This window comes from Dicentrarchus labrax, unplaced genomic scaffold (genome assembly GCF_905237075.1).
Source record: "Dicentrarchus labrax unplaced genomic scaffold, dlabrax2021, whole genome shotgun sequence".
In the NCBI taxonomy this organism is placed as follows: Eukaryota; Metazoa; Chordata; class Actinopteri; family Moronidae; genus Dicentrarchus; species Dicentrarchus labrax.
Genome location: NW_026136709.1, coordinates 14,298,806 through 14,314,121, shown reverse-complemented (window position 1 = coordinate 14,314,121; position 15,316 = coordinate 14,298,806). Strand labels below are relative to the sequence as shown.

At 38.2% G+C, this 15,316-nt stretch overlaps 1 protein-coding gene across 1 annotated transcript in view; it reads right to left on the bottom strand.

Annotated features, from left to right (window-relative positions):
* Window positions 1-2,221: 2,221 nt before the first annotated feature.
* The window catches only part of vipr1b (vasoactive intestinal peptide receptor 1b), a 49,051-nt gene continuing 35,956 nt past the window's right edge, over window positions 2,222-15,316 (bottom strand). Inside the window, exons 7-13 of the mRNA XM_051411397.1 lie at window positions 11,468-11,621; window positions 11,286-11,346; window positions 11,119-11,191; window positions 9,125-9,216; window positions 8,480-8,609; window positions 7,876-7,917; window positions 2,222-5,631 (exon numbers count right to left, since the gene is read on the bottom strand). Coding sequence (XP_051267357.1) covers window positions 5,440-5,631; window positions 7,876-7,917; window positions 8,480-8,609; window positions 9,125-9,216; window positions 11,119-11,191; window positions 11,286-11,346; window positions 11,468-11,621 — 744 coding nt within the window. The 3' untranslated portion in view covers window positions 2,222-5,439. The remainder of the gene's footprint in view (window positions 5,632-7,875; window positions 7,918-8,479; window positions 8,610-9,124; window positions 9,217-11,118; window positions 11,192-11,285; window positions 11,347-11,467; window positions 11,622-15,316) is intronic.

The following is a 15,316-nucleotide window of genomic DNA, read 5'->3' as shown; positions in this document are numbered from 1 at the left end:
AGAACCTAAAGACACTATAAAATCATATATTTTTAAGCTAACTGACATGCTGTATTGCAATGTATTATTTGATGGCAGAATATACAACAACCACACATATGTTTATGTATTTGATCAGCATATTTCAACACATGGGCCTCGGGGTTATTGTTATTAATCTATGTATACGTTTTTAATATTTCATGCATCAACCTTCAACCCTGAAAATCCCTCTATTTACAATCATTACAATTCCTCTGAATAGCTAATCGTATTATATGCATGCTCATTTCCACTTTGTGGATAGAGCTAATGAAACATTAGACCCAAGAGCAGCAGATCTGAGACAGCAGGCATGGCAGGGTGTGTTTGTTAATCTTTTTACAGCACACAGTGTCTTGCCTTGGCTGAATTCACTCTTCTTCATGGTGCTGAGCGCAGTAAGAGGTCCGCCCCGCTCATAGGCAGCGAGTGAACCAATAAACCTGAGGGACAACACAGGGATTAACTCAAATAACTGGAGTTTCATTACACCAAAGCAAACTCAGCGGGTCAGTCATACCTGTCAAATATTGTAAGTGAAGTGCCACTGGCACTGGGAGGACCTAGAGCGAGAATTGCTTTGATTTCTAACTGGAAGATTGATTCTGATCCTTCTACCCCGTGGACCAAGTACTGAGATTTTTAGAATACTACAGTATTAAATAGGCTTACTCTGTTACAAGTAGGCAAGTGTGAGCAGCAAAATATGCTTAAAGGGTGAAAAGTAAGAGTACTCACTGTTCAAAATCCTCCTACGTAAATGGGATTTTATTATAGTGGAGTAAAAAGTAGACTAGCATAAAAAATATTGAAGTGGAAATATTTAAGTAACACACATTGTGCTTTACAACACTAAAGTAAAGGTACTCTTAAATTATACTATTAAAAATAATTTATTAATGTCACAAAGTGAAAATAAATACTCTATTTCAAGTTTCCAAAGCAGCATTTGTTTACATCATCTCTGATAAGACATTTTTACATTTATAACTGAAGAGTTTGAGCTACAGATTAAAACTTAACATTCTGTCTGTTTCTGATCTTATAACTGAACATTAGGTCTGTTTTTCTGCCGTGTGTACTGCTAAAAACCAAACCATTGTGGTAGAAAATGTTAATAACTTTAGTCTAGTGTTTGTCCAGGAAACCAGTTAAAAACAATTAATTTGGGAGTGATGGACGAGTCCGATCCTGTGTTTTAATTAAACATTTCAAATCGTGCCTTTTAATAAGTGTTGCAATAATCTGTCACTGGCGTTTAAATGTTCTTAAAGCTGCAAAAGTCAAACTAGTTTGTTGCATTTATGTGAATCATCATTTTATTTATGTGTTCCCTCATATAACTGACTGTAGTAGTAAAATAATGTAGCCCATATGCCCCTCTGAGGTGTAGTAAAGTTAAAGTACAGAAACACTCAAAGTACAAGACACCTTAGAATAAATGTGCTTTTGTGTAATTTATTCCTGACTGAATGTATGCAGATGATTAAAAGTGGTTATTCTGGCTTTATTAAGTTGAAAGTCTTTTTAAAAAGTATTTTCTTTTCAGACACCATATTCTTTCTTGTAAGGGCACTGTGACCTGTAACAGCACACGATGAAATAAAAAGGTACAGTCATTTACTGGGATAATTTCTTTCTGTGAGCCTGAGGCAATGTTTTGAACCCTTTGAGCTGTCTATTACAAACACATTGTTTCCTTAAGAACCTGCTGCTTTCTGAAGATATAACACATTCGTATCAGATTATTAAGCTGTCTGCTTGCACATTGAACACAGACATCCGATCAAGTCAGAACATGAACAGTACACTGGTTGAGGAGGTGTTGACTGTGAAATGTGATTATTTAAATAAAAAAGTACCTGCATGCAACTTGTTGAACGTTATTTGTGCACTGACAGGGATTAAGGTATTTACATGAATACCCTGAGTCTGAAGCTTACGTGCGCATCTCTGGGAGTGAAATAAAAATGAATCAACTCTGGGCCATGCCCATGTCAAGTTGCAGGGAACACTTTATAAGCTAATTTAATCAGTTAGGCAAAATGTTACATGTAGCAGCCAGCGAGGACATGGTTCATGGTGCAGAAAGTCGTACTAATGATGAAATTATTTCATCTTGACAGACAGTAAAAAAAAAAAAACACTGAAGCAAATAAGTTTAATGTAATCTCCATAGAAAACTCAAACTTCACCCATGTTGTATATTTCTTAATAATTTATTTCATACAGTTCGAGTGGAACAATGTCAAAATGTTATGGCAAGTTAAATTTCCTCACTTTTTATATACAAGGTACAACACAATATAATAATAATAATAATAATAATAATAATAATAATGATAATAACAATAATAATATACAAAAACCTATTATTGTAAAACTAATGAACGGCCTTTTGTGAACACAAATGTGAATGTAAGCTAATAAATACTTGCAGTACATTTGTAGCTTCACAATGGTATGCATTGCAATGGTGTTACACATATGTTGTTAACAATAAAACAAAAAAACTCTCCAAACTTAAATATACACAGCACAATATCCAGTTTGCAAATAAACAAATCTATATTACACATACTTCAATACTGAATACTTACTATAAGTGAGTCATTGTTGAGTCAATATTGAGTTTTAATATATCTCACTGATACAAAACAACCATGCCCGGTTACCAAAACACTAATATCTAACAACACATGTGATTTGAAAACTCTGTATACTTGAATTGTTTCTTCAGTATGTACAAATCTATTTACATTCACTATTTTGAGAGGTACATTGGCAAAGTCAGACAATTACATTAAACCATTCTGACAACAAAAGACAGGCACCAAACAATGTGTGATAATGAGTCTTTAAGGGACTTGTTTGACATTTTGGGAAATATTTGCTTTCTTGCCGTGAATTAGATGAGAAGACTGATACCACTCTCAGTGACTAATTATTAATACATTTCAGTAATAATATTAGTTACTCCTCCCAAAAATTATTAGTTAGAATATTACTTTTGTTGTCACCATCTACTGATTTGAAATCCAAGAATCAAACACATCCTTGGATTCATTTTTGTAATCGTGGGGGAAATTAGTAACACGCAATTACTGTTGGCAGGGAGTAATAAGTAAAGTAATGATATTACTTTTTAAAAGAGTAATGAGGAATGAGTAATACTTTTTTTTTTTGAGTAACCAGCCCAACTAGCCCATGGTGATGACAAGACTTCACAAGAAAGAGATATATAACGTGTCATTAGTGAGCTTTTCATGTGCTGATAGCTGGGCTAGCTGTTTCCCCCTGCTTCCAGTCTTTATGCTAAGCTAAGCTAACCAGCTGCTGGAACGGACAGATATGAGAGTGGTGTTAATCTTCTCAGTCTTCAATCTCTTCTAACAATAGCAAATAAGCGTGATTCCCAAAATGTAGAAGGCAACCATTACTTTAAGCTTATGTCACCAACAAAACCTCCCATATTTGATCATTTCTAGATCAACATCAGCAGTATTGTTCTATCATTTGACATGGGGCTCTATGTTTGATCTGACCCTTTAAATCAGCGGTGGGTTGAGATTATGGTATTTTCTCCAGGTAAGGCTGGACCTTCTGGATGCTCCCTCCTGCATGAACATTAAAGTGACTTTTAAGTCTAACCTTGTAAGCTGAAAATCACAATGATAGCATCGTTATGACAGGGCCAGTCATCCTTGTCATCTTGCTTTGCTTTACATACCGGCTCAAACAGTCTCTACTGACTTGTCAGGTTGAAACTCCTCCAGTGGAGAAGTTTAGACTTGACAAGTCGATGCAAAATTCAGGAAACAGTTTTTTTCAAGATGGAGGATTTAGGAGTTCAAGTTCCAATCAGTCCACCAAAGCATCGCAACGTAAGCTTCTCTGTACACATCTGTTTTAAAGTCAAATGTAAGTGCCTCTTATTTAGCTGTTATGTTTAACACTGAGCCACAGACTGCTACATAAACAAGCTTGTACAACAGTATTTTATGTTCCTGGTGAGGCTTAAAATCCCACATGTTGCAATAACGCGAACAAACAACAATTACAGTGATACATTACTGATATTGTAGCCACGATACAATCAGTATGGCACAACAATCCATAACAATAACTGTTCTTTACACTGTACACTTGGCTGTAAAATGTTAAATGACTCCTTCTAAGTAAATGTAAACATTCAAGGACTGAAGGCATTTCCTCTCCAGAGTCGCTGTGCAGCCCAACAGCCAGCGAAGATTTGATTGAAAGTGTCACCTCAAAACACTGAAACCAGGCACTCGTCAGTGATCGGAGCAAAAACAGTTTTTTTTTTTAATACAGAGTGCCTCAAATAGTAAAATAAAACATCAACCATATCGCAGGCTCAGAATTAAAAAAAACAAGAGGAAAGGATGTACTGATAAAAGGGAAGGCAAAGAGCAATCAGTCTCTCATGAGAGTGATAGTGCAGAGAAGGGCATTTGTACTCCAAACCCGTCATTGTGAATCAGCATCACACTGGTCACCCGGTCTGAATCCGTTTGGCATTTATGGAAATAAAGATTGCTCCTGGTTATCAGCCAGTTTTTCTTTTTCTGTCCTCCTACACAGCGAGGAAAACAAGATGTTGCACACTGTTTTGTTCTTTTACGTTCTTTTCTGTTGCCTAAAATATGCTTTAAAACACATTTTCCATCACTGCTCACATTCAGCACTCAAACACACCTCCCATAATGTATTTCTGGTAATTTTCTTGCCTGTAATGATGCTGCACACACTGTAACAATATAAATAATGGGATTTTTTGTTAAAAAAACTAAAAAATACCAGCTCATTTTCTTCAATCATCTGTGTCTTTGCACCAGCCTTGTTCATTTGGAGCTGCAGGAATCCGCTAAGTGATTTTTAATCAACGCATAATTACATCAGATTGTGGGTCTGCTGGTGCAGTTCACATTTGGATCCCTCACCTAACCCCATTAATATGTGACATTTCGCATTGCCCGGCCTCTGAGCACACAGGGAACTTAATAACGATTGACCAAATGATCCATAATGGTATGACTCACAAATTCACCTGTGCACTGAATCATGAAATACAAAGACAGAAAGTGAATGTCTCTCATTCAAATGTGCAAAAGCTGTGCTTGTGAAGCGATGCGCTTGTATCTTTGTGACTTCAACCTACTTTTTTTCTTTTTTTTTAAAGAAGCGTGGTGATTAAAAGCCGCTTAGTAGCTGATTACGGTAGCACTATGTTGTTTCATCACTTCCCTTTGTCCATGTCACACTCAAGCAACACATCCTCCAAGAGCGCATGTGTTAATGAGGGAGAGTGTGTCTTTCATCCATAGAGCTTACATACACTGTTTGACATGGGAGTATTTTGTACAGCATGTACGTCTGTATCACTGTCCATGTGGGTCATATGCTGGACAGGTCGTCGTGACAGGAGGATGAACCACGGCTTGTTTTTGGGCTGCATCGTGTCAACATGGTGATCTGGGTGCTGAAGTTGTTGCTGCTGCCAATAGATGGATGTTGGTATTTGGTGTCCGAGCCCATGTATCTCTGCAGGTGCCACCTCCGCCACTTCCTCTTGATCTCTCCTTGGACCTACAGTAGATTAAAACAAAAACTCTTTAATACAGCCAGCAATTTCCCCTAAATGTTTAGCCCACCCAATATAGTATTAAATTAGGATGTGTCTACAATAACAACACATAGAGTATAACAGAGACCTGGTTCACTTATATAATAGCTATACTATCAATGTGAGGTTTAGACTCCCATGCCTTACCTTAGCAACAACTTCAAGCCATTAGTTATGATACATATCATCGTGTGAGCAGCATGAGAACATGCAACAACCACAAGATGTGAACAGAATTAAATATATATTACAAAACAACTTTAAATGGCTGACAGAGAAAGAGAAATAGAAGAGTAATTGAACAGATTCAAAGACTATTCTGAACGTAGGATATTTCAATCACTTCACAAAACAAATTAAAAAATGCCAAGTAAGTTTTCACACACGAGGAACTTGACCTTGGTACAATGAAAGAAAACAAGATTATGGGGAACATAGTCTTTGTATTTTTGTAAATAATGTGTAACTACAGAGTTCAATACTTCAAAACAAATATGAAGTTTGGGGGAAAATCGTCTTAACAGTGAAATTCTTTCAGTTACTATATGTTGCCAAAACTGCAGGGTTAGCACTGTACTCTAGTCATCGTAGCATATTGTGAATGTGAACATTATACATTATACACATTATAAATAATTTATAGTTTACCATGTAGGCACCCAGTATTTACAAAAATACTTACTTAAAATACATCTTAAATGCCCAACTCTTACTCCCCTTTTTTTCTTCCACTGTACCCACATCTCTTTCTGCCTTCAGTACGTTCATGATGCTGCTATGCGCCCCCTCTCCATCACCACCTAGTCTGCAGATTCATCATCATCATCATCGTTTCATCAGCCTCAGCAGAGTCATCAGCCACCACCACCACCAGTGTCTGGACTCAATGAGGGATTTATCTTGCTGCTGCTCAGGGCAGACGCCCCTCGATTACAAAAATCTCTAAGCACCAAAGACTTTATGTCAAGACTTAAAGATCCAGTGTGTAACCCTAAGGAGGATCTATTGACGGAAATGACATAATATTCTTAGTTTCTCCTACAGACTTAACAGCCTGTTCTTTCCTAGGTTGTCAAACACACATACGAGCGGTGTTCAGTTAGTTGCAGTCTGCTTCCTCACCACTAGATGCCACTAAATCCTACACACTGGTCCTTTAATCATCACATATACTGTATGTTATGAAAAAACAAAATTACCTCCTGATTAAGATATTTATGTAAGACAACAATGGTACCGCTCATACTGAGTTCATAAAAAGCTTTTAGACTTGTTGCATAGAGCACCTGTGAGTATGTACCTCTTTCTAGTGCTAAAACACGATTCATAATTACATTATAGGGAAGAAAAACAGAAACTAATGCTGCAGTGATTAAGAATGGAGAAGAAGCATTAAAAGCATCGACAGAAAATCAAAAGATAACAGCTTTCAGGTGATTCTAATATATCAGCGAGGACAGGGTAAATAACAGAAACATCTCTTGGTATAATGCAGTTCAACAGCAACGAAAACTACATCCTCCAAAATGATCAGTTGAATCAACATCTCTCTACACAGTGTTGTATTAGATATTGTAAAAAATACTGTATTTTCTGTCTTTATATTAAAGCACAATATTTCATGTGCTTTGTTTTGACCGGATATGTTGCTAATGTGGCAAACAATGAACAACTCTACGACTATATACCACTCTTGAGGCTGTAACACTCCACCACCAAGGCTTCACACTTAACAGAGGACACCTGAAAATTGCACCAGATTAAAATTCAGGTAGCATAGTGTCAAGCCTTGCCATCCAGCCATCACTGTGATTCAATCTGGCTCAGCACTGGGAACATAACTAATGTTCCCACAGAGAGCCTCTGCAGACATCACTGAGTAGCTCCCTGCCAAAAAGGCTGTGCTTTTTTACAACCCTCCCACCCTGAAGGCAGAGCACAGAAAATATGCCACGAGGAGGTCCAAGGGAGCAGAGATGGCTTGGAGTGACCAGCTCTGGTGACTCATTCTCACTCTCAGGACTGTGTGTGTGTGTGTGTGTGTGTGTGTGTGAATGTAAGTGGTGCACCGAGGGAGCCACAGAAACACTACAGATAGACTTCATTTTCTAAAAATGACCCTGGCACCGTGGGCTACCTCTGTGTGAAAATCTAAAGGTTTAAACAGTGTGTCTGGTGTTTACATTACTGTGAGGGGGGTTACCTACCTCTCCATTGAGGAAGCAGTAAAGGACTGCGACCACAAAGCCCTAAATGGAAAGAAAAACACAGATAAGAGAGCAATAACATTGTGTATCGCAGTGAAATTTCCTATTTGCTCATATATGAAACATATCAATAGATTACATTGACAACAACAATGCATAGTGCATACAGGCTGGTTTATAGTAATAATGAGGAAGAAGGACGAGAAGAATGATGGGAGGAATGTGCTGGAAAGGTTTCTTTGGTTTCCAAGCGGTCTGTAATGCAGCTGTGCTGTCTGGCTGCATTCTCTATCATTCCTCATTATGTGATGAACTGAAATAACTCTGGGGTTTAAAAACGGTAACACTGCCACTCTCCAGCAAAGTGCCTGGAGACCTGCCACAGTTTTCTGCGAGGGTTTCTTCAATAGAAGACGCTCGCAAGTCATGGCTGACAGGATGCCAAATCATTACTTCGGACCTTGAATGAACTTCAATTTAAAAATTCAATTAAAACCTGTTGTGGTTGCCCTTCTAGGAAACAATCAACAAGGGATCAAATGCAAAATCTTGAGTATAGTGTTTTTTATAATCAGGCCTTCCTTTAGAGTTGACATCATCATACCTGAAATGACCCCAGAATCAAGTCAAAAACTAGCCGTAGTTCAGTCTTCACTTGCTCTGGGATGAATGCAAACACGATGAAATTGATCCCAAACAGTGGAATCAAAAGCAGCGTAGATTTTGCAAGTCTCCTGAAACGACAAAGCAAAAATAGATTCAAATGTCTCCCTCCATTGAAACCAATTTTCAATCTGTCTCTATATATGCCAATAATGAAATGCAACTGCGGAGTAGTTTTCATTTTACATTTCAGCTCAGAGGACCAGAGATGGGGAAAAAAACACCATTAAAAGTGTCAGTGGGAAAATAGCTCATGCATTATGGTGGGCTTATGAGATGCTCTCCATCACAGGAAAAAAAAAAACATCACACACAGAGCTCTACATCTCTGTGTAAAGCAGCTGCCAGGGGAAGACTGACTGTGCCACGACTTTCTTTTCTGAAGTCGAAAAAAACGGTTGGTTGTCCCTGCATTGCTCTGAGCAAGGAAGTTAAAATTGCTCAGAGGAAGTGAAAAGGAGCCACAGGAAAAAACAATAATTTCCACAGCACTAGTTTTACCCACAGGACAAGTATGTGTTTATTTGAGATAATCTGTGTTTACATTTGTACATGAAGTTAACTTTAAAAAAGAAATTATACTCACGAGTACTGGTTGGACTCATTTCTTCCAATATCCGGGCAATTGATTTTCTGGCGAAGTATTCGTATGATGCAGATGAAAAGAATAAAGTTCATCTGTGGAGAATATGAGGACAGTTTAAGGGTGTTTTACAATGTAAATGGGATTTCGTGATGGTTAATGACATATAAATTAGAAATTTCCAACTTTCAAACAAGAAAAATCTAATTTTAAAGTCCCTTTAACATGTTTTCAGTATTTTATCTAATGAACGTAGACGAACGAAATTCTTCTCGTAACAGAAGCTTGATGCTCTGATTGGACTGTGGTGCTGCCCTGTGGGCAAATTTTCTAAATCGTTAATTTGTGTTGGACCTCTGAACCGGCAACACATCACAGATATCCTGATGCACACGCAAACACCATTCAGCTGCTGCGGAGGGAAAGAGACAGAGGGATGTGACAGCCAGGCTGCTGATCCTGATCCTAACGTGAAAGAACACAACTAAACCTGCTGTGCCAAGACCCACCGCCAAGCAAAGGCCGACAATGCGGGACTTCAGCAGACATCAACAGAGGAGGGGGATGTTATCTGTAAAACTCTGTTGTCTGCATCCCCATGTTTAGTATAGTTTTTTTTAAATACGATTTTCTATGCTGGATACCAACCACTCCACCCGGGTAAATCTTGTTGGTGTCCAAACTGAAAGATTTCCGCACACTTAGATGCATGCAATTTATCACGTTTGATCTATCTGACCTCCATCAGAGGATACAGATACTATTTCCTAAAAGAGAAATTTAAATTCAAAGGAAGGTTCCAGTAAAAGACTGAGTAGGATAATGTGGTATTAACTGTAGGAAAAATGGAGCAGCCAAATGTATATGGAATACTGTATATGGAAAGTAAAGCATTCAATAATAAATTAATCATGAGGGAACATTTACTTGAAGTAGTTCTGTCAAAGAAATTCTTCTTAAAACAAAAGCTAAGCTACGGTCTATAATTAGTGCCAAATTCAGTAGTCGTTTCAGGAAACTATTAAGAATTCACAGAATAAACTGTGTCAAAATATGGGGCAGAGATTCAGTTCCTTTCTTCTTTTTGTTCTTTTTATTCTTACCACCTAACATACTCCACTAGTTTCTCAAGTCATGCTGGTTGAACTCGTCCTCACCCTGCTTTTCACACCCCTCCAATGCTCTGCCAATGCAGATCACTGTCTGTTCTTCTTCCAAGATAAGTGGTTCAATCTATGTGTGGGCTGAGGTAAAAGTTTCACACATCAGCTTTTTCTCTTATTCTTTGGCTCTTTTGCGGCGAGTTATGAGAAGATTGATACCAATCTCATTTTCCATTACAGCCAGCAGCTGTTAGCTTAGCTTAGCGTAAAGACTGGAAATGGGCAGGTAACCTGGTTCTGCCCCAAAGTTAGGCCTACGTCTTGGAGGCTTGTTGTCACATAATCCTCATAACAAAACATAACAGATGTCTTGAATGGATTCAATAAACAAGCATGAACACTAAAAACAGAGGGAAACTTTGTTATCAAGTTTATTACCTTAACTCACTAATCAATACATTATACACAAATAGAAAGAAGTTATATTTCAAAGTGGAAATGGAAGATAAAACAGGCATGGAGAAGCTGAATAATGAAGTAGATGATGACCTGTCAGTCAAGAAAAACTAATTGATGGTGATTATCCTGCAAACTTTCCAAAGTGAAGTGAGAACTTTGAGGTCGTATCAACCTCTGAAATGTGTTGACATACAGTAGGAATACTAAACGTGGAGTTCAAAAGCCTTCAGATGAATTACATTGACAGATAGCCTAAGTCGGAGGTGGACTGATTATTACTGACAAAGATGTTTTCTCTCTCAGTGGCAATTAGTTTTTCTTTGGAAAAGCCTGACTTGAGAGTGTCGACAGCTCAAGGTAATTCAAGCATGACATTTTAATGTTGATGTAATGGGATTTGAGTGATCAAAAAGAGCCTAAGGCTTGTAAACTTACCAGGATTGAAGCCAAAATAGGGGTTTTAATGATCCACCAGAACACATCAGTGTTCTCGATTATATCCCAGCATCTGGTGAAGCATGAAACAATGTTCATGTACAAGATATTGCAAATCAAAGAAAAATCAGACCTAGATAGCTGCAGTAATCTGGTGTTTTTCTTACCCAACATCATTATAGTAGGCTTTAGCAATGCTCCAAGCTGTGATGAAAACCATCGGACCTCCTAGGAACATAAAAAAAAAAGGTGCACACCAAAGTAATTACGGGTCACACAACCTGCAGGTTGTCTTTAGTTGAGATCACCCTAGGACAGCAGAGGAGGCATAAAAAGAAGACACTCTCACCCCAGCCGATCAGGATGTAAGCCCAGAAGTACTTCCTCTCGGAGAAGAAAGAGACGGCCAACAATGCGTGAAGATAAAGGCCTTCCACCAGCAGCCAGAAGAAACTGGCCATTATACAATACTGGAAGAACACAATCACTACTTTGCAGCCAACCTGGTAATGGACACAGAACACAAAAGCATAAATCTCACAATGATCTTCTAAGTAGATGTACAGCATATTGACCAGGAACAAAATTACAAGATCACAATGACGATATTACAGTGCAATTTCATTCCCTGCAGTGGCAGAACGGAATTTAGAAAATGGAAGAATGCTCTCATTGATTTTCCTTCTCAAACTTTGTAACGCAACAATAATTTTTTTCTTTGTGATTCAGCCAAGTGTACTAACACATATTTCAAGTTTCTGTTAAAGAACAAGGAACAAGCAGGTCTTAAATAATCTGACGTGCCTCTGAGCATTCAAACAAAGTCCCCCTCGCAGCCCTCAGTGAATTAAAAAAGGATGATGATAATATTGAGGAAATAAAAAAGGTTATATTAGGTTAGCTTAGGTCTCATATTAGCAGCTTCAGTGTCTCAATTATGTCTAATAATGGAAATTTCTCGTAGGTGCAGTTTAAATAAATCAGAATGATGAATGTAATGTCAGCAAGTAATATAGAAATTATGCAAAATATATTTAAAGCACGATTGGTTTTCTTGAACTGGTTCATTGGTGATCAAAGTTATTCACTTAAAAATGTAACTGGTACTAATAGTATGTTTAACTATATAACAATTATTGGTTAATAAATAATTTACTAATGAAAAACCACCCTGTTTCAAGCATTTTCCAGCTAATCCAATGTGTTTTTTAAGTGGAAGAGGACGAAGAATTTAAAATATGAAAAGTAACTAAGTAACTAAAGCTGTCAGACAAATGTATAAAGTTGCATAACATGTACAAATTTAAGTGCTTGTTACATTCCACCAGTGGTTCTGTGCAATATATATTTTGCACTGATAGTGGGAACCCAAGTAATATAAGGAATACAGGCAGATGGTAAAATATAAGTTCCATCTCTCTCCAACCTGAGCAAGCAAAGCCAAGTGCAGAAATGTTCCAGCTGATATTTCACCGAGCAGGAGGACAAGAGAGGAACACTCAAACAGCCATGCAGAATAACACAATCAGCTCTATTCTTGGCTGACAGCACAACAACATAACACTTCCATCAGGATGGGTGAATTCATTTAAAATTCAGTTTGCTCTTGCCGAACGCTGTGCGGCGAAGCTGCTATTCAACATGTTATACAAGTATAAAAGGTTCATTTTCCTAATGGTGTAGGTGGGCTGAGCTTCACAGCGTGTCGTTCTTTCACAGCCTCCCCGATTCACAGGAAACACTTTCACTGTGTAGGTCCAAGGATGACTCCATGAGCCACATACAAGCTTGTTTTGGGATGAGCGTCCCAGAGATGCTACCGGGAGGGCATCGCGCAGATGAGAAAAATCAATACGGTACCCACTTACAGAATGACCCTGTGAGAGTGAGTGCGTTAAGCACTTTAGCAGATGTACTGTAGTAGATGTGAGACATGGGATGATTTGGGAGGAGGGTGAAAAGGACAACGTGAAATGAGAACGTACTGGAGCATATTATGAAGAGAGGCATGGATAGTAGTGCGGAGAAGTAATGACAACACCTATGTTATAAAGAAACTAAACCCTTGGATCTGAAGAAGTGAACAACTATAATATTGTTTTCTTTGAGCTCAATGCACAGACAAAAACAAGGACAAACAAGTCATGATACAACAGTGAAAACACCACACCTCTTATCTCAACATGAAACGCTGAGAATGATGAATGAGTAGGGAGGTGTCAAATGAAAAATGAGTACCAGTGGAAAGCCAGAGCATCTGCAGAGGAGTTGAACTCTTCATGGAAACATGAGCATCATTAATCATCAGTGAAGACTGAAGAAGACGTCAAACTGCTTCTCATTCATAGTTTAGTCCACTGATGTTTCACCAGTTTCTTGGGATGATGCTCTAGGCCATTTATTACAAAGTGGCCATCAAACTGATTACAAAACCACATACATATTACATATATATTAGAAAATTAAGAGGTTAAGAGGTACTCTTTAATGAGTTCATGAGGGACTCGTCCCCAATAGCAATATACTTGAAAGAGGAATGTTTAAGAGTAATAAGTATGAGGGTTAATATGACAAAATAAGTACTTTTTCTTTTTGTTAGGGATTCAGTTTTGCCTTTTTTTGTGTGTGTCTGTTCTTGTCTTGAAGGTTTTTGTATTGTATAGTTTTTCCATTGAAAATAAAAAATAATTAGCGACTACCTTTATTCAAGTAATTTTTGAGGTATTTGTACTTTTCTGGTGAGTTTGCTCAAACACACCTGGGACTACCTTCCTGTGTTTGTTTTCTGGGACTCACTTCTTGTATGTAGGAGTAAAGTTTCGGACAGTTTATTAAAGCAGCTGGAGGAGAAGCTGACAGGGATTTGGTACCACATATAAACTGATTCCCACTTGGCATGTAGAGGGGAAGAAAATGGACCAAGATGGGTTGTCTGAACCTTCCTGCTAGTTCTTATGTGTGACAAATCAGTACAAATTGTTTGCTGGAACTCCATTTTTAAAAAAGCCGGCCATCAGTGGCATATGGATGAATGATGCTACACTGTGACAAACACACAGGTAGCTTAAATAATGCATTAGTTATAAGCTTCCCTACTGCGATTATATCATGAATTAATCTAATGGGTCACTACAGCAAACATCCAACTGTAGAAGTAGGCTAATGAACCGAGCGTGCAGAACACCCACACACAGAAAGCGCCAGTAACTGAGCCGACAGGAAGTAATGTGGGGGTCACGATGAGCGCTGTAGCACCAAACCTCTCTCTATAATGTCTTTTTCAACCGACACATGACAGCAGCTGGCTCCTGTCAACCCAATGGCTCCATTAACGCAAAAAAGCCGGCAGAGAGCTCACTAATAAATACACTGAGGCGCCTCTTTTCGTGTGGCCACATCACGTAACATAAACCTCCTGTTCGCAGGCCTTAACTGTGGCCTCAGGGGCCTCTGGGCTGAATTCAGTGGTATGTGCTGGTGGTGGAGAACTGATGGGAAGATGTCTAAACATTGAGGTTCAATGTAACTCCAAGCAGTTTTGTTCCATGGGTTTAACATCTTCAGCTACTGTCTAATGCAGTTTGTCTTAAACTAGCAGTTTTTCAGGTGAACAGTTTTTGTCAGCAGGTTTCGAATTGTATTTAAATATTCTGTAATTGTCTTGTTTTTGTTGTTAATCACTTCGAGGAATGGCGGAGGTTGTCTGAGTAGTACGCTTAACACACTTTCTAAAGCTTCTCCCAGAATACTTGGAAATATCCAAGCTGTTTATTGTACCATTCTTAAATGTTACGAGGTCTGAAGCCTTTTTGGTTCCATTCTCAAGGGAGTAGTTTGACATTTTGGTAAAGTAACTTCCTGAAGTCACTGCACTCAGCATAGAAATAGCCCAACACATAAAACCACAACTTGTTGTTTTTCCCCCTACAGTTTTTGTTCTGATTGAACCAACAAAATGTAACTAAGCTAACTGTCTCCTGGATGTAGCTTAATATTTCACTGATATACATGAGAGTGGTATTGATATTCTCATCTAATTCTCTGCAAGATATTTAGTGTATTTCTCATAATGTGGAACAATTGCTTGAACTATCCTAAATAATCAATTAGAGTAAGCGTTTTTGGTCTTTTTACCAATTGCACATGTGCAGTTAACACCACACTAATTAAACAAGGACTTAATATATGCAAGATTCCA